This window comes from Thalassophryne amazonica, chromosome 8, assembly GCF_902500255.1.
Source record: "Thalassophryne amazonica chromosome 8, fThaAma1.1, whole genome shotgun sequence".
Classification (NCBI taxonomy): domain Eukaryota; kingdom Metazoa; phylum Chordata; class Actinopteri; order Batrachoidiformes; family Batrachoididae; genus Thalassophryne; species Thalassophryne amazonica.
The window spans coordinates 47029135-47049728 of NC_047110.1; the positions used below are offsets into that span (position 1 = coordinate 47029135).

The 20594-nt window shown below is 41.9% G+C and overlaps 1 protein-coding gene across 1 annotated transcript in view; it reads right to left on the reverse strand.

Annotated features, from left to right (window-relative positions):
* Window positions 1–1301: 1301 nt before the first annotated feature.
* Window positions 1302–20594, reverse strand: part of LOC117514892 (solute carrier family 27 member 3-like) — a 43833-nt gene continuing 24540 nt past the window's right edge. The window contains 4 exon segments of the mRNA XM_034175465.1: window positions 1302–1420; window positions 1423–1472; window positions 1474–1633; window positions 1636–2025. Of these exon segments, the coding sequence (XP_034031356.1) occupies window positions 1302–1420; window positions 1423–1472; window positions 1474–1633; window positions 1636–2025 (719 nt within the window).

Sequence of the window (20594 nt, forward strand, 5' to 3'; positions counted from 1 at the left end):
CCCTATTATAATAGAGTTTTATTGAAAAAAGATAAAATAAAATTTAAACATCAACAGAAGATTGTTTTGTTGGCCCTGATCACAGGGCCATAACTGACTAACATACTTTCAGTGAATATGAAAACTGTATTCCATAAAGTATTAAAGTTATAGACAATGTCAAAGTTTTTTGTCCAAAATTAGTTTTTACCCCAAAATACGCATGAGTATAGGATAATAATGCATCATCTAGTAATCATCCAGAGAAAAGATGCTGCCTCATATGGAATCTCTATGTCCACACTTCGTGAAACGATAGTGCCATGTTTGATAATTCCAAGGTGTGTGTGTGTTGGTTGGGGGGCAGGAAGAGATCACTTACTCATTCGAGTTCACAATTCATTCAGTCTGTCCAGGCCATGCTGGTCTTGCTCATGTGCCACCTCTTTCCCCATTTCGGAGTTAGTTGCGGTTTATTTGTTTTTCCAGTCAGTGATGTTTAAGTTTTTTATATTTTAAAATATATACTGTTAAATGGATTGCATTTATATATAAATGGACTACATTTATATAGCGCTTTTCCATCTGCATCAGATGCCCAAAGCGCTTAAATAATGCCTCACATTCACCCGATGTCAGGGTGCTACCATACAAGGCGCTCACTACACACCGAGAGCAAAAGGGGACTTAAGACCTTGCCCAAGGGCCCTTAGTGTTTTTACAGTCGGGCTGGGATTTGAACCAAGGATCTTCTGGTCTCAAGCCCAACGCCTTAACCACTAGACCATCACCTCCCAATGGCCTCTAACAGAAAAATATCCAACACCCGACTTTCCAATTGAAAACCACCCAACACCCACCTTTCCTCGACTAACAGAAGCCACTGATGCAGAAAGAGAGGACCAATGGGCTCAGCTGAACCTCCATAGAAAGGATGTTCTTTTTCTCTAATTTGCACTTTGAGGATGAGGAGGATTCTTTGAGGAGACATGAGTGAGGATATGTCAGATCCTCATGGAATCTTTTTTATGGTTCAAATATACCCCATTTTACACAAACTCTGTCTTTGGATACTGAGGTTGATCAGTTACTTTTAGCGATTTGTTCAATGACCACTGTGGAAACAAAAGAGAGTAAGAAAAACCTAAATCAGCTTCTACACTGAGAGTTAGTTTTCAACTGAATCTGAGACACTCAGCTGTGACTTTAAAAATGACTCAGCAGGGTGGTAAATCCAAATCAATGAGAATATGGACTTAGTAGGAACGTCAACTGTCTAGCTACATTTTATCATCTCAGGTTCTAACTCACATATGAAGGATTTAAAAACGGATGTTTCCAGACACAATGTCTTCATACAGAGACACAGTCAGAGGGATGTAGTCCTTCTGAGACACATCTAAGAAATACAGAGGATCCAGTGTGACCTGTGGATTAAACCCTGCTGGACCAGCTTCATCTTCTGCTGCTTGAAGGTCTCAGTGACTTCAAAAACTCTGCAGTCTGAGAAACCACGGCCAGGCATAGGCAGGAAGAGTTTTGACAAGGTGCTTGTGAAGTTCTGGACCATCAAATTTATGGTCTTCTTTTAAGACAACAGCTGCCATGCCAGCTTTGCTTTCACACCCTGGTACTGCCACACCGTAGACGTTAAAACCTCTGACACCTCAGTCGTGGACACATTCTCTCCTTTCCACCTGAAAGTGTCTCCGATACGGTCATGGAAATAAAGGAAGCCCCTGTGATCGCAGAGCAGAAGGTCTCCAGTATTGAAATAGATATCGCCAACCTTAAACACATCTCTGAGGAGTTTTTTCTCAGACTGGACCTTGTTCCCAGCATAGCCCAGAAACTGGTTTATGGCTGATACCGGCGCTACCAGGATACCTGCCTCTCCAGTTTGTGCTTGAATGCATCTTCCAGAGTCTGTTCGGATCGGTTCATGTGTTTGCGGGTCGTATCTCAAGAGCGCAAATGGAAGAGAAAGCTTGTTAAAGAAGCTCGCTCGTCCAATCGCGCCAATCTCATCGGTGTAATTAAGGAAACCTTAACTATTAAAATACAAGTTTATTTAAGTTCAATAAATGCATGATGTTTTAAAAATTAGTGAGTGTGTGTTAAATAATCCTGATTTCAATTGTGACCAAAATAATCGTGATTAGTGGCATGTCCATTTCTACACCAAAAAAACCAAAAAAAACAAACAAAATCAGACAAACACTGTTTTCTGAGTTTCACAGTGGTTACATTCTAAAACTAAAATAAGACAATCACAAGCTCACACAACTCTGCGCAAAGGAATCGCTATGACTATGGCTGAAGCTGATGGTTCTTCCTTCTCTCTCCGTCTCGCTCAACATGTTTGTTATTGTGAAGTTGCAGGTAGTTTGAAATAAGTTTGTTTAGACAGGTGATTTAATTTCCAAAGCCTGGGTGTGGTGGCCCCCAAGGCACCACTGCTTGTGAGCGTTAACTATTACACAACAAAGTCATACTGTAATTACACACTCCTCTGCACTATTGTCATGTCTCTGATTGTCTTTTGCCATCTGAACAATAATTAATACACAGCTTATGGTGTGATGCCAGATCATGCTCTGGTCTTACACAAAGTAACAGGGAGGAAAATACGGAGAAGGGAAATGAAACAAAAGAAAGGACAGGAAAAGGTGCATGTGAATAAATCTTCCACCCAAGAACAGAAATTTAAATCCACTTTATTAACAAACTGAGATAATGAATGATGAGAATGGAGGAGTTACATTTCTGCAGCTAAAGGAGTGAACTGAGGCAACAGAGCCTTCTGGTAGTCACAGTGGGACCAAATAAAAAGGGGAAAAATAGTCTTGCTGGTGACCACGTGCACCGCCCACATCGTGAGCCAGTCGTTCTACACCAAACCGAGTAAAATCATCCACATCATATACATTATAATTCTCTTCCAAAGTGCTGAAAGTTGTCACTTCATTAAACACAAATAAAAGTATGTAAAGTAGTCAAGGTTTTATGCACCTGAGAATTTGGATTTAGTTTTGGAAACATCCAATCATTCATTCATATTCTACTAAAATCAAATGTGAGATTTTATTTATTTATTCATTTATTCTTGTTACCATTATCTCCTACCAGCTGGGACAACAGATATATAAATGTGCTCTGTCTATTCATTTCAACATTATAATCACTCTCGCTCACTCATCTTCAACAACTTACTCCAGTAGCACAGCCCAGTCTCGTTTGAACCCCTGCGTGATATCACTGGATTTGACCACTTCTGGGGACAGCTTGCCATTGCGCAACATAAACACAGCATCACTTCTCACGGAAAAATGGTGAACTGTTTTGTTTTCAGCTGCAATCACAGAAGCAGTCACGAAAAGAAGGTTTTTTGTTTGTTTGTTTGTTTGAAGACGAGGCGAATGGGAAAGGTCAGCAAAACAAATTCCGTATGTTTAGCTAAACACCGCCCCCACTGGTGGAGTTCGCAGCGTACAATGGTACAAAACATATGAAACCAAATTTGCATGCTAAATGGAACAAAATTGCACACTAAATGCAATGCAACACAAATGGGACAAATAATCCATGTCATGTGACATACAAAGCACCAATCAAATGACAAGGATCCACTCAGCCATTATATAATTCCAATTAAAGACATTAATAATATACTTGTGTTACAATGTGACCATGTCCTCATAAAATACTGTATGTAACAGAGAAATAAATTAAGAAATGCTTGTGCAACTAGGGACTGTTATGAAAATAGTACTACAAAATGATGGGGGGTTTGGGTGCTTGAAAGGTTTTTACTTAAACACAAGATCATTTCAGTGGTGTTACACTTGAGTCTGTTCCGCTTATTTGTTACTACCTCTCCAGTTTTGGAGAAGACCCTCTCACACGGCACAGAAGTTCCTGGTATATGAAGATAGATTTTGTCCAGCTTGTAAAGAGTTGGAGATACAGCAGTTTAGCAGTGTAGCTTTCCTTAAGCTGCGTTTACACATCAGGGTTCTAGCTAGCGCAAACTTGTGTTACGGCCCGTTACGCTATAATTTTGGACCGTTACGCTTATTTTGGACCGCTACGATTTTCAATGCAGTGTCTGTAATCAACCGTTTCTGCAGCGCGACTCCAGTTTGAAGCGTGAATCAAAGCAATGCTTCGATTCAATGGCTTGTGGCTCTTTGATTCGCTGCTCTTCAGAAGCGTTAAGTCCGCTTCTTAACCCCTCTAAAAGCCATTAAAATATCATGAGTCACTTTTGTGTGGATTAAAGTCACTAACTGGGACTCTTGTCTTGTTGTAGTCGAGAAACGAGAATCGTCCTCCATTCCGTTGTCACAGCTTTAAACGCTGCGCAGCTCTCTGCTGAGACAGGGTCCGCTCGGAATTAATAACTTCAAAACGAATTGCCGCTTTAAATAAAATGACACCTCTTACAAACGTAATACAGACAAGAAACTACAATCGACTAAAACGTTTTTTCCTCCCAAAATTCTACGTCTTGCATTCTTTATAAACCTGACCTGCAGCACATCTGCAAGAGCTCAGCTCATAAGTATGGAAAGACATTCATGCCAATATTGTCTGAAAGGAAATGCTTTTGACAAAAACTAACAGATTTTATTTCTGTTTATGTCCAGAGATCAAGGATCCACCATGTAGAGTTTATTATGTCCAGAGTTTAAGGATCCAGTAACCAATTTCTTATTTATTTACTTTAAGACTCAATAAAATGTTGTTCAATTTCAACTTAATCAGCTTATAAAGCGCCAAATGACAACAAAAGCCATCTCAAGGTGCCTCACACAGAACAGGTCAACATAAAAATAAATAAATAAAAATAAAAAAATTCTAATACCTAATTAAAAACAGAAGTAAAAGAATAAAACATAACAAAATAAAAACTACTCATAAGAAAGAGAATAAAAATAGGTTTTAAGTCTTGACTTAAAAATGTCCACGGACTCCCACTGCCTCACTGAGGGCCATGTACTGGCTAACCCACAATGACATTGCCCACTCAACAAACTTCCCCAGCCTTCTGGACATGATGAAGGGACTTGGGCTGTCGTACCTGGCTTTTCCCCTTTGGGTACCCCTAGAATGGCTAATTTTTAGCTAAAATTTTCAAAAGATTCCCCCCTTCCGCACCCCCCGGTCACTTCGCTCCCTCGACATTACCACTACGCTAAAATTTTATCCTACCTAGAACCCTGCACATAACGATGGCACGAAGTATACATTCTTGGCCGCTGATCACGAATGTGCTGATTTGAGGCAGAGGTGTCAGGTGTCCTCAGAACTGCTGCAACCTGTTACCACGCATTACGATTAATGGCACATGTTGCTGGAGAATTATCAAGAACCATTACACACGGTCAAGAATGATGTTCCGCGTTGCTGCGTGCTATCGCACGTAACAGCGCATCATTAAGTTCTGTCACACTGTGAATGGGGCGAGTTGTCTCCACACACACACCCATATTCATCCAACCGTCAGTTGCTGAACAATTTAGATCGCTCCAGTTTGCTCCTCAAAATCCACAGCAGAAGAACTTTGTGACTGCATGCTCAGTTGGGCTCTGTGCCATGAAGTGACGCAGAAAGGAGGAGGAGACTGAGAGCCAGATGTGTGGCTCCATGCATCTCTCATCTTGCTCGTTTTCCCAAACATCAGGCACATGCAGCAGGTGGAACACCTGCAGAAGCGCGCTGATGAGCACTGGAACGAGACTTTTAGCCAACTTGGTGTCACTGTCCTTTAGCATACTGTAGCAATGAAACTGAATGCGGTGCAGCAGGATTTAATTGTGCGCACATCAGAGATGAACGCTGTCACGCTCTATTAAGGATCACCACTAATCAAGGCAGATCAACACGCTCAGTTGCGACCTCCAAGACATGAGGTGAAGTGAGGGTGGTGCGTGACATTCGTGGAAGATTTTTTGACTGCCAAAAAACATGCTCCACAAAAATGACGAACCAACACACACTATTAAGAAACCTATCCAGATGCGTTACGTCACGTTAAGAATGTCAGGAATGTGCCAAAAGTGACACAAATATGACATTTGTAATGCATCTTGCCTATGTGTAAATGCAGTATTAGGGTCTGTGTAACCTGTTCTGAAATAGTTCTATTTTAACTTATATATTGTGATATTTATCGTTATCGCAAGAGGCTGCAATTTCTATCACAATATGGATTTTAGGCCATATCGTCCATTTCTAACGGGAATGAGAATTTAAAGCTCGTCCTGATTTTCTGGCTCAAGATAACAGTTGCAGATTCCAGTGGCTGTTCTCTATAAGCTGTGTGACGAAATTTAGAACACCAGACCCAGAGAGTTTGTACATGCAAATGATTAATTGAGGAAGTGTCTATATCCATTCATGGCAAAAGGCAGGAGCAGAAAGCAGGATTGAGCATGTGCATATAACATCATGATGATTAAGAGTTATAAAGGGAATACCATACATATGCATCATGTTATAACGCTGGCATTTCTGGATTGGTGCAAACACAGTTTTAGTTGTGATTACAGAGTTTTACAAACAATGGACATGTCTCATAGACCAAGCAGGGGTCAAGATATGGACATGTGTTACATATGTCACAGAAGTCTCAAAAACTGGCCATTTCAGGCTGAAATTTTACTAACAACAAAACAGTTTCTCAATACACACACAGTCATAGGAGAATTTGAAGATATTTAATATGAACTCCAAACATGTTAACTCTAAAAGGCAGACAAAAATGTATTTTGCACACTGTGGCCCCATTAAAGCTACTCATCACATATCAGACATCAAACGGTGTGACGAATCAGACGATGCAAAAGAATCTCCTCTTGAAGCCCAATAATGCAGTGTAGTGGTTAGTCCTTTGGACATGCTGGAACCACATTCTGAGGTTTTGCAACATTTGAATACTACCATCAGCACACCATACCTCTAAAAATACACTCATTCATGTCAGTGACCCTTGTCATTAGGGCAGAAACAGTGTTCCTTCGGTGCTTTTAGATCTGTGGAATTTACAACACTGTATTCAGCATTCACGCCGTGACACACACACACACACACACACACACACATACAGTGCACCGAGCTACACACTGAGATTAAGTACTGTTTTCAAGGGCACCTTAGTAGTTATAATGTCACCTTCATGGTTGTAAAAACGTTACATACGATCAACTTTCCAGAGAAATTGTGCATTTTATTGCTTAAATAAATTAGGTATTTTTACAAAGTTAATATAGCCAAACACCTTCTTTAGTTATATTGATGCATTATTACAGCATACATTAGCAGTACTTCATTACGTTTAAAGATTGTAAATGCCCAGCAGTGTTTGTCACAGGAAATGACTCATTTTACTTTACAGCAAGTCAGAACAAAAAAGTTGTGCAGGACCACATGTGGATCCCTGCGACTTCATTTTGAGAGATGTATTCGACTCTGTATAGAGTCGGGTCCATAAGTATTTGGACAGTAAAACAATAAGCCTTTTCACACTCTGGGAACGCGCATGCGTGACCAGGTTGGTTCAAAGGTTGAGAGGTATAAAAACATAAACAGACGCTCGGTTGTTCAGAGACAGTCAGTCAAATAACTGTCTGAATCCATAATAAACATAATTTTACAGATGCTTATAAGAAGGAGTGAAAATGCAACTGTTTTACCAAGCCATTACCATATAAATATTATAAATAATTACCTTTGAGATTATCCCAAATGCTTTCTCCATCCCATGAAGCGCACAAGACAAGCTGCTGGAGACAATTCCTCTGTGCTTCCGGAGCAATTACAGATGTTTTATCAGCCAATCTCTGGGAGCCAATGATTAATCTGCTACGAAATTAGTATTTTATAAAAGCATAAAGCATCCAGCGGGTCACGTTGGCCCGGCGAATTATGCAAGAGTGCATGGGTTAAATGTGCAGCAGTGCCATCGAGTCATGCCGCTCTTATCATCCAGCCAGCCAGACTCGAGTTTGGATATCGGGTCAGGGAATGATTTGCCGTCATCATCTTTTAAAAGGGCAGTGTAATCTGTCGCCTTGCTCTGTTGTGATACAATTAGTGTGTTTTATCCCACCTGTGTTGATTATTCAATGATCCAAATCACAGGTACATGTGCCCATAACCCTAATAAATGACACAGAACATACAGGGATATGAACCAGGCAGTTACTTCATGTTTATTTACTGGAGACACCATTCAGCTGCCACGCTCTCGGAAATACAACCATACTGCACAAGATTTATAGAGGTCTGCAAAGCGAAACAGTGATCAGCTGATTCTATGTTTATGAATAGACAATGTCTGGGTCGGCAGTGGGTCGAGTTGGGCAAAACCTGAATTTTCAGTTCATGCGCAACATAAGCTTCGGTTTTTCTTCCTTGGACACCAATACCACATTTTCACACAAAAAATTTCAAGGAATCAACACTCCAACAGGAAAAATAATCAAAGTCTCTGTCATTCTCGTCTGCCCACACAGTCAGTCATGATGCCTCGAGACTGCAGTTTACACCTCTTGCTCTTTGACCTCGTGCGCGAGACCCGGAAGAGAGCGAGAGTGTGAAAGGGCTTATTATATGTAATTTTAGCTCAGTATACCACCACAATGATGTTGAAATGAAACAATCAAGATGTGTGCTTTCAATTTTATTTCAAAGGGTTTTACAAAAATGTTGTCTTAACCAAGGGCCTTTACTGTCATTGCACACACACACACACACACACACACACACACACACACACACACACACACACACACACACACACACACACACACACACACACACACACACACACACTATCTACTTCATCCTCTGCATTTAACCCATCCTAATTACAGACAGACACAATCCAACCACTAGGAGCAGTGAGCAGCCACAGTCCAGCACCTGGGACCAACTCCAGATGTGGAGACACTGCCTTGGTCACGGGCAAACCCTAAACAGGCATGTTTTTGATGGAGGGAGGAATTAATAAGACAAATCAGCATTATCGACACGCATGCGCCATGTCTGTGTCAAATATTCTGGTCACCTGCTTTAGTAAACAAAAGCCTCATTACTCAAGTGTGTGATCCATGTTGCCCTTATTGTTAAATTAGCATTTTTAAGCAGTGTGCCATGTTCATATCAGTCAGTGGATGGTTGTCACAACAGCACGTGTGGGCTGCAAAAGTGGAAAAAGAAAATTTGTCCAGTACACGAGTGCAAAGAAGGTACCGCCAGAGCCGGCTCTTGGCATATGCCACATAGACGGTCACCTGCTGGTGCAAGTTCTCAAAAAAAAAAAAAAAATTAACGCTTGTGCAAATGCTTGTGTTTTAAAAAAGTGATTGAACAGCACAGGTCATTTATAACCTTGCCCAAATCGGACAAGTCCAATTTTTTTTTTTTTTTGTCATTGTCATTTCTGGCTCTTTCCCAGTAGCGTTTGCACATTGTGCACGTTGTAACCGCAGCTTGTGAAAAACAGCCTCATGTTGGGCTGTGGAGGCAAATGCCGCATTAATAAATCCATCCTTTTCATGAACAGATGAAAGCTCTGATCAAATCCAACAAGAATCCATCCAATAAAAGCATTTTTGATTAATGAGTTGGTTCAATTTAAAAAAAAATGTGAGGGTCCTGTCACTCCAGGGCATTCACACACAGCGCCGTGTGTTTTTTAGTTTTTTTAAATACATGAACCAACTGCTTCACTTTCAATACACAATAAATCAATTTAAGATCATCTGCCTCGCTGTTTGAGGGCACAGAGTCAATAAGAACAGACATATTTTGCACACAACAAATAATAATTATTATTATATGGTATGTGATTTTGCCAACTTCTGATTGGCCCATTTGCCACTTTCTGAGCTGTACCACATGCCAAGTTGAACGCTGGTGGAACCGAGTACACCTCGCATGCAGCGTAGCGCTAGCCAATCGAGTGACGCCTTCTATCGATAACAACCAATCAGATAACGAGATACAACGCCAACTTTGACTGTCAGTTTGTTGACAAGATTCTTGACATGATGCCTGTGCATTATTTCACAAAGACTATTCCTTATTAAGCCCTTTTCACAAGGGCCTGCTTCGAGTTGCGTCGGGCGTCATCATGACGACACCGTGTACACAGTGCAGTAAAAACTAAGAGCACAGAGAAAAAAAAAAAAAAAACGCTGCTGGCTGCAGCTGCTGCAGCAGCTCCTCGCTCTTCTCTCACAAGTGTGTTTAAATAAAGTCCATAAAAGTCCTGCTCACAGACTGATTGCCAGAGACAGGACATGTCCATGTTCAGTAAAAAGTCCGGACATCTCCAGTCCACTCACGGACGATTCGTTCGTGCACGCACATATGAACAATTAAAAGAAAAAAAAAGTCTGCTTGCGCTCCTCGCTCTCCGCAAACTCTCTCATCACTGTGTTAAAGAAAGGACATAAGTCCTGCTCACAGATGGATTGCCAGAGACAGGACATATCCACATCAAGTATAATTCGAGACATCTCCACATTTACTCACAGACGGTTCATTCGCACGCATGCGCACGCGCCTCACAGTCAAATTAGGAAAGATAAACTATAACAGAACTCAGAGCGCAGACTTGCAGCTCAGCACAAGAACAAATATAAACTAGAAGATAAATCAGAATCAGAATCAGAATCAGAAGAAGTTTATTGCCATTGCCAGTGAACAGGATTCACAGACTAGGAATTTGCTTCGGTACAATGGTGCAACATTAAGAAGAGATAAAATGCTAAGATAAAATATAACATGTGTCAAAATAAGATAAAATATAAGATAAAAAAAGAAATATGAAATATGAAAGGCTGTGTGCAACAGAAAAACAGAAACAGAAAAAACAGTGCAGTGGGAGGAGTGCAATTAAAAACCAAAGTACACTGTCTAAAGTGACCCGTGATAAAATTATAAAGTCACAGAGTTAAGCTTAAGGTGACTGAGTTATGAGGTGTTCATGAGTCTAACGGCAGAGGGGAAGAAACTGTTCTTATGACGGGAGGTTCTGGTCCGGATGGACCATAGCCTCCTGCCCGAGGGGAGTGGTTTGAACAGACCATGTGCAGGGTGAGAAGGGTCAGCTGTGATCCGACCTGCTCGGCCCAGAGTCCTGGAGACGTGCAGGTCGCTGAGAGATGGAAGGCTACAGCCGATCACCTTCTCAGCAGAGGCCACAATGCGCTGCAGTTTGTGTCTGTCCCTGGCTGTGGCCCTGGCGTACCACACCGTGATGGAGGAGCAGAGGATGGACTCGATGATGGCCGTGTAGAACTGCACCATCAGCTGGACAGGCAGCTTGGCCTTCTTCAGCTGCCGCAGGAAGTACATCCTCTGCTGGGCCTTCTTGATGAGGGAGCTGATGGTTGACTCAGAGTGCACAGTCTGTCTGCAGCGCGCACCTGACGCTCCTGCGTCGTTATGACACCACAGGAAGCTCGAGGCAGCCCCGGTGTGAAAGGGGCTTTAGAGATTGTGCTCATGAAGTATTTTGGATCTGTTGGTGCAGTATGACAGTAATAATAAAGAGTTGAAACTTGAGACTGATTTTTCTGCATTTTACCCATCCTAATTAATGTCTCGGCCAAGGCCTCGGTGAACCTCATCCTGACCAGGTCCGCATAATCACGGGTACACCAAAATCAAAAGTCTATAATTGTATATTATGATCATAATCAGATTCTAACACTTTGCAAAAATAAGATTATTTAATATTTTATTATTATTATCATCGGGATACTATTTGTGGTATATAAGAATAAAGTAATTTTGAAAAAAAAAAAACAGGAGGTTCACACACTAAATACCATAAGTATGTAGTGTATTATTTTAAAAATGACTATAAATTAAAGATACATCTAGAGAAGAAATCCTCTTCAGAGAGTTTTCATGTGACATCACTATTCATAGTGGAGCTGCACAGCGCCATGACAGACCCCTGTGCTGCTGTGAAAACAGACAGGTAGACAGTTAACCCCTTAATGCCTATTGTCACATATATGCTACAATATTTGACTCAAATATGCAACATACCAAATTGACCAGTATACCTGTTGTCGCAAATTTGCAACATACCAGTATTATTAGTATAACATTATAATATACATTATTACCAAAATTACTATTTATTTTTTGTGCAAAATTGAAATTAATAATCTCAACATTATTTACTACTTAAAGGCAAAAACACACACAAAACATTTTTTTTATATACAGCTATATAAATTCAGGCGTTAAGGGGTTAAGGTAGACTGGATTTGGATAAGATTTTAGTGCTACTTTACAGTATTATGTTCTCTTGTTTGCACATTCTGCTTCTATAAGGCCCATTATTCCCAAATACAAGTGCAAAGTATTCACTGACCAAAGCACCATTTCTATTTATGTTGCTGAGAAAAAACTGAAAAAAACTGCTGTCACTGAGACTGACTGACTGAGTTAAACCGGTGTCACAGAACGAACAGTCCCCCCTAAAAATCGGTCTGCCCTGCCTTCACTGCACATGCGTCATTCGTCGCGGTTCACAGACACAAACTGCACTCCAGTCATCATCTATCTCAGCGACAGATATCTGAAGCTTTTGTACAACCATCATTTCCACATAAATATAGCATTACTTCATCATAAAAGATGGAGGAAGCGATCAGAGCGCAGCAGCTACACAAGCTGCTAGCTGATGTGTTCACGGCACGTCGGTCATTTCAAAGCGTTCCAGAGTATCACCTCGTTTCTGTTTAAAACTGGCTTTTGAATGATTTAAGAGGTTTTACTTTGTCATCTGATGGTTAATAATCCCATTAATCCATCTGATCGTTTTGGGTGAATAGAGTCCGTCTCAGACAAGCTGCTGAGCTCCAAAATGACGCATGAGCAGTGGAGGCAGGGCAGACCAATTTTTAGGGGCGGACTGTTCGGTCTGCGACACTCGCACCGCAACATTTTTTTTTGCCATTTTTATATTATATTGCACTGTTTTGAATTGTTTGAACAAAGCACCTTTTTATTATTCATATTGTGGTTGCTGTCAGAACTTTCTAAAATATTTGCACAAAATTTGAACAGGAACTCTGGTTTTATTTATGTCATTTTTTATTGTTATTTGTTATTTTAGTGTGTTTGGTCAACAACTGCGTAAACTTTAAAGGTCTGTTATACAATTGTTGTTGTTGGGGAAGTGTCGTGACACAGACCCACAACAGGGGGCGTTAATGAAGGGACAATGGAATAGCCAAAAAGTAACAATTTAATGTTGTGAAGGTGCACAACGTAATACAGACAGATACAAATATGCGTTATATCAATCCGACAAAAAGGTGACGTGTGGCAGGCTCGAAGATAGGAGACGTCCGGTGAGAGAAAAGCCGGAACCCACACAAGTCTCACCACCAACGGACCTGAAGAACACCGGAGCTGCCAATCCCTGCGCCCCAGGTGGCCACTGTCTTCAGCAGTCAGACCCGGTACTGCTGGCAGAAAACAGAAACAGTTCTGGATGAGTGTGAGTTCGCACACTCAGTAATCCCACAGTCTGTGTTCAGTAAGGAGGGAGAACCTCCACCTCCAATCACACACTCGTGCAGCTCCTGAGATAACCACTTATCTGGGTGGGGTGTGAGGTGAAGCCGTCGCAGTCCACACCAAACGCCAACTCCGCAAACAGGGTATCCGTCCCAGGAAAACGGCTGCAAAAAGAGATCAGACTAATACTCGAATTTAAGGTTTAGCAGAGAATTACCTGTATGGTAGAAGATTTCTCGGCGAGGAGGTGGAGTTGCAGTCCGGTTTTTGTAGTGGTGGTGATGGGTGACAGCTGGTGTTGATAGATGACAGCTGTCACCTCCAGCGGCTCCGACGCCCTCTCGTGCTTGGAGCCCGCACTCCAAGCAGGGCGCCATCTGGTGGTGGTGGGCCAGCAGTACCTCCTCTTCAGCGGCCCACACAACAGTTGTCCATTCATGCATGGGGCGGTGTGTGCACGTGGAGGGGTGGGGGGCGCCAAACCATAATCGCCTAGGGCACCAAAATGGCTACAGCCACCTCTGGGTACCGCATATTACATCTGCAATCGGCCATACATCCTCCACACTTTTCCAACAGAATCACAACATCCCAAAGGACATGCTGAGTGGACTAAATTAGTAAGTTATAATTATTATTTTTACTTTTATCTGTTACATAAAGGCAAATGAACCCAGCCAAATGTTGGATAACGTAATGTCTATATTATGATGCGGTGCATCCAGAAAGTATTCACAATGCTTCACTTTTTCCACATTTTGCTGTGTTATAGCCTTATTCCAGAATGGAGTAAATTCTTTTGTTCCCCTCAAAATCTACTCCCAACAGCCCATTATGACAACATAAAGATTTTTTTTTTCAAAATTTTTGCAAATTTTTTACAAAAAAAAAAAAAAATCACATGTACATAACTATACACACTCTTTGCTCAATACTTTGTTGATGCACCTTTGGCAGCAACAGGGCAACGCAGTCTTGTTTGAACCCCTGCGAGATATCAATCAATCAATCAACTTTTTTCTTGTATAGCGCCAAATCACAACAAACAGTTGCCCCAAGGCGCTCCACATTGCAAGGCAAGGCCATACAATAATTATGAAACACAGTCTACGTCTAAAGCAACATAACCAAGGGATGGTCCAGGGTCACCCGATCCAGCCCTAACTATAAGCCTTAGCGAAAAGGAAAGTTTTAAGCCTAATCTTAAAAGTAGAGAGGGTATCTGTCTCCCTGATCTGAATTGGGAGCTGGTTCCACAGGAGAGGAGCCTGAAAGCTGAAGGCTCTGCCTCCCATTCTACTCTTACAAACCCTAGGAACTACAAGTAAGCCCGCAGTCTGAGAGCGAAGCGCTCTAATGGGGTAATATGGTACTATGAGGTCCCTAAGATAAGATGGGACCTGATTATTCAAAACCTTATAAGTAAGAAGAAGAATTTTAAATTCTATTCTAGCATTAACAGGAAGCCAATGAAGGGAGGCCAACACGGGTGAGATATGCTCTCTCCTGCTAGTCCCCGTCAGTACTCTAGCTGCAGCATTCTGAACCACGGGATTTGACCACTTCTGGGGACAGCCTGACATTGTGCAACACAAACACAGCATCACTTCACATAGAAAGATGAATTGTTTTGTTTTTGGCTACAATCACCAAAGCAGTTGTGAGAAGTGCAGTTTTTCTTAGTTCCCAGTGGAGAAGGAAAGACAAAGCAAATGGGTGTGGTCGTGTCGGTAAGTTTTAGCCTACATATCTTGAGAGAGTAGCTGCAGACTCTCGCCTGCACAACCGCCTCGACATGTTGGAGCTCCAGGTCAGAAAGAAACCGCAACATGTCTGCTTTCCACCGCATCTTCACTTTTTCTTTGCAATTTGATGTTGTTTGTTGTGTAATTGTTTCTCATGGTCTGAGAGTCCTTGAGGTGCCTTTTGGCAAACTCCAGGTGGGCTGCCATGTGCCTTTTAGTAAGGAGTGGCTTCCGTCTACCCACTCTACCATACAGGCCTGATTGGTGCATTGCTGCAGAGATGGTTGTCCTTCTAGAAGGTTATTCTCTCTCCACAGAGGAATGCTGGAGCTCTGACAGTGTGACCATCGGGTTTCTTCAGTGGTGGACACAGCTAACCAAAATGTTAGCTTCAATAACAGCTAATCAGCTAACTGAAAAGTTATCTTTTATAAAGCTAAACCGATATACCACCCAAAAATTTAGCAGAAGCTACAGCTAACCGATGACCACTGTCTCCAGTACACTCTCAGCTACTAACATGCTGATTTTGAGTTTTAACACCACGATCACAAACCCAAACACTGAGTCACCAGTTCTGTCTTTGTGCACCCTGCCCACTGCTGGAAGCTCCTGTTTGCTACGTACGTTGCAGCAGTGAAGCAGTTGAGAAGCGTTAAGCTCAGCTCTACTGCAGCAAAAGGAGCCTGACCACCAGGTTACCACAAAAAAGTCATTATTTCTTAACAGCATGTAGCAGGCCCCCTGGGAGGCAGACGTCTTGGAAAATAAAGCAGTTTTGACTTATGGTTTTGATTTATGAATCAAATTAATCCGGGTAGAATAACACCATTAATGACAATTCTGTCATTTGTACAAAGTTAAAATATAACACATATCCTTTAATTTTACATAATGCACTACTTCTGAAATTACACACACAGATGCCAAAGGGATTATGGGTAAAATGAGCCTCTGCTAACACTGATTGGCTGACTCATTCATCCTATTTAAAAACCAACACGTTAATGCGACATGTGTGTTGGTTTACATAAAATGTTCTTTTGTAAAATATGCCATTTTATTCATATGTAAAACAAAAAAAAAAGCCATCTGACAACCATCTGATATAACCGGGATCAAAATGCATAGAACACTGCCATCTACTGGTGCCCAGACGCTCAGACCCTAACCCATAATCCTCTGCACACCAGAGAGTTGCTGCGGTTTAAACAGCACAGGGAGAATCCAAGATGATAACTATAAACGAACATTATACAACCAAAATGTACATTTTTATTTCTTTTCATCTCTGGCACGCAAAGGATTATGGGATATCTCAATACTTAGGGCGTATGCTGCCATGAACACTACTGGCCAGTAGATGGCAGTAGAGACCGTGAAAACTTGCCAAAACAAATATTCCAAATAATTAAGTAATCCATGTCTGCTACGTTTAACCTGCGTGGAATTTAATAAACGCAAACTGAATTTCAGACATCTTATATATACGAGGTCTATTAGAAAAGTATCCGACCTTATTATTTTTTTCAAAAACCATATGGATTTGAATCACGTGTGATTACATCAGACATGCTTGAACCCTCGTGGGCATGCGAGAGTTTTTTCACGCCTGTCGGTTACGTCATTCGCCTGTGGGCAGTCTTTGAGTGAGGAGTGGCCCACCCTCTCGTTGATTTTTTCATTGTTTAGGAATGGCTCAGAGACTGCTGCTTTGTTTGATCAAAATTTTTTCAAAACTGTAAGGCACAACTGAGTGGACACCATTCGATAAATTCAGCTGGTTTTCAGTAAAAATTTTAACGGCTGATGAGAGATTTTGGTCTGGTAGTGTCGCCGTAAGGAGGGCCCACGGTGCCTGACGGCGATCTGCGCTTCGAGGCAGCAGCGTCTCGCCGTTTCAAGTTGAAAACCTCCACATTTCAGGTTCTGTTGACCCAGTAAGTCGTCAAAAAACAGAGAACTTTCAGAAGAAGTCGGCATGAGGAGTTTATTCGGACATTCTATTGTTAACGGACATTTTGTAATGAAAGAACGTGCGGGCAGAGTCGCATGTCGAGCCGGACCCGACCATGGGGGGACAGGAAAAACACCTTAACGGGCAAGTTGGAACATGCCCAAGCTGTTAAACAATTTCTCAGTTACTCACTTGTTGAAAGCCACCAAAAGCCGCCTGAATTTTACAAATGGTTTTCAACACGGAGGTGCGCGCAAATTCGCCGAGTCGTTTCCGTGACGACTCAGCGAATTTGCGCGCACGTCTTTCATTAAAAAATGTCCTTAAACAGTGGAATGTCAGCATAAAGTCCTCATGCCAGCCTCTTCTGAATCTTCTCTGTTCTCTCACGACGTCCTGGGTGAATTAAGCCTTAAATTAGGATGTTTTCAGGTCGAAACAGGCCGACGACGGCGCCTGGAAGCGCTGCGCGACGTCCCGCTCCATGGGAAGTCCTTACAGCGACAGAAACACCCCATAATCTCTCATCAGCTGTTAACTTTTCACCGAAAACCATCTTAATTTCTCGAATAGTGTCCACTCGGATATTCCTCACAGGTCCAGAAAAAATTTTGATAAAGCAATGCGCGCCATCTCGAGCAGTGTGTGAAACAAAGGAATTCAGCCGAGAGCGCGGGACCACCTCACTCAAGGCCTGCCCACAGGGAAATGACGTCACCGACACGCGTGAAAAAACTCACGCATGCGCACGAGGGTTCAAGCATGATTGGTGTAATCGCACGTCATTCAAATCCATATAGTTAAAAAAAAAATAATAAAAGTGTCGGTTTCTTATCTAATAGACCTCGTATTACGCTGGAACAAAGATGACAAACAGTGTTGTAAAGGACAATATGCAGGACTTTAAAGAGCAAACAGGAAGCAATTGCAGCTCACAGTGATTCCAAGTGAAAATAATGGAGAAGCAACCTAAGCTGCTTCTGGCATTTTTGCATAAAACAAACACAATAATAATGTCTATAAACCCAGAGAATATATTCACGAGAGTATTAGGCACAATATACAAAGGGTTTAATGCTGTTTTCCATGTGGAGCCTGATCAGAGCGTCTCAAATGCATTTCTCCTGACGTGAACTTACCCATAATGCACAGCCGAGGCATGTCCACACTAAAACCTTCTAAATTAGTGCCACTATGCTCACTGGGACCTTCAAGCAGCAGAAATGTTTCTGTACCCTTCCCCAGATTTGTGTCTCGAAACAATCCTGTCTTCGAGGTCGACAGACAGTTCCTTTGACTTCATGCTTGGTTTGTGCTCTGACATGCACTGTCAGCTGTGAGACCTTATATGTAGACAGCTGTGTGCCTTTTCAAATAATGTCATGTGAAAACAGAATGCACCTGAGCTCAATTTTGAGTGTCATGGCAAAGGTTGTGAATAGTTATGCACATGTGATTTCTTAGTTGTTATACATATATATATATATATATATATATATATATATATATATATACGAGGGCTGTCCGTAAAGTATAGGGTTTATCAGCTGGACATGTTCCAACTTGTCCTTAAGGCTTCCAGCAGAGGTGTTTTTCCTGTGACGGAGCGTCGCGGCGGCTGCGAGCCGACGCTGCAATCCGCCCGCACGTCTTTCATTAAAAAAATCTCCTTTAACAGTGGAATATCCGGATAAAATGCTGAAACCGACTTCTTCTGAAACTTCTCTGTTCTCTCACGACGTCCTGGATCAACAGAGCCTGAAATGTGGAGGTTTTATGCTTGAAACAGGCTGATGACGCTGCCTGAGAGCGCTGCGCGATGTCTCGCACCGTGAAAAGTCCTTAAAGCGACAGAATCACCTCAAAATCTCTCATCAGCTGTTAAAATTTTCACTGAAAACCAGCTTAATTTTTCGAACCATGTCCACTTCGATGTGTCTCACAGGTTTAGAAAAAATTTTGATCAAACAAAGCGCCAGTCTCTCAGCAACTTCTCAGACAAAGGAATTCCGACGAGGGGCTGGACGACTCCTCCCACAAGGAGTGCTCACAGGCGAATGACGTCACCGACAGGCGTGGAAAAACTCACGCATGCGCACGAGGGTTCAAGCATGTCTGACGTAAAAACATATGAATGAAATCCATATAGTTTTTGAAAAAAATAAAAAGGACCTATACTTTACGGACAGCCCTCGTATATGCAAATTTTGCTCACATTACAATTATAGACTTTTGATGAGGTGTACCCGTGTTTCAGTCGTGATTAAGTCAGCATTGCTAACAGACGCAAACCTGTCTTCTGCCATCTTGTCAACAAACTGACAGCAAACGTAGGCGCTGTATTGCGTTATCTGATTGGTCGTTATCAATAGAAGGCGTTGCTCGATTAGCTAGCACTACGCTGCACGCGAGGTGTACTCGTTTCGCATGCGCGCTCTACTCGGCTCCACCAGCGGTCAACTCGGCATGTGGTACAGCTCAGAAAGTGGTGAATGGGCCAATCAAAAGTTGGCAAAATTCCATACCATATAATAAACATTAATATCGACATAAATGCATGGGGAACATTTGCTTGTTGCAGATGTCTCGTTTTCCCAACCATTTGACAGCTGTAACATATTAGGAATTGTCAACTAATAGCCATCAGCTTCAAACGTCAGTAAAGACTTAGATTCTTTGTTCATGGCCTCCCGTTTGTCTTCATTAGTTAGTACTACAGGGGTATTTTGTAGTGTGAGTACATAAGCTCGGGGCACCAATTCTTTCTTCCGCTTCCCACAAATTTTGCCACCCTGTTTTTTTTATTAAATTGTTTAAAAACATTGAGTTTCCACTGCTCAAAATCTTCAACATTTACGCTTATCATGTGTTTTGGGTAGTCGTGAACTTTGACCAGCATGTACCACACGAACGATGTGAGACGCTGAATTTACTTATTGATACTGACTTTAACAACTTGCTTGTTTGCAATGTAAACCTCTATCACCTGGCTGTTACACATTTCACTGAAGGATTCAAACTTCTTCCACATGATGTGACCTTTTTGGAAATGTCACGGACCTCAGGGGGTCCGCGGACCACACTTTGATAACAGCACGAACAGTTTTTTTCTATTACTGAAGGTGCGGAGTCAGGACGCGCCCATGAGAGAAAAAAAACATTCACACACGGCTCTTTAGCCCTGTTAAGGTTGGCACTGATAGGACGTGTTCGAGTGCCGCCACATCAAAGTGTTTATATATTCTCTGGTTTTCAGGCTGCCAGCAGGTTTGTCGCTATGTGCGGCGCTTTAGCGGCTTGTAGCACGGTTTTATTTTATTAATACTAAAAGCAAATTAAATACCGAATCGTATCAT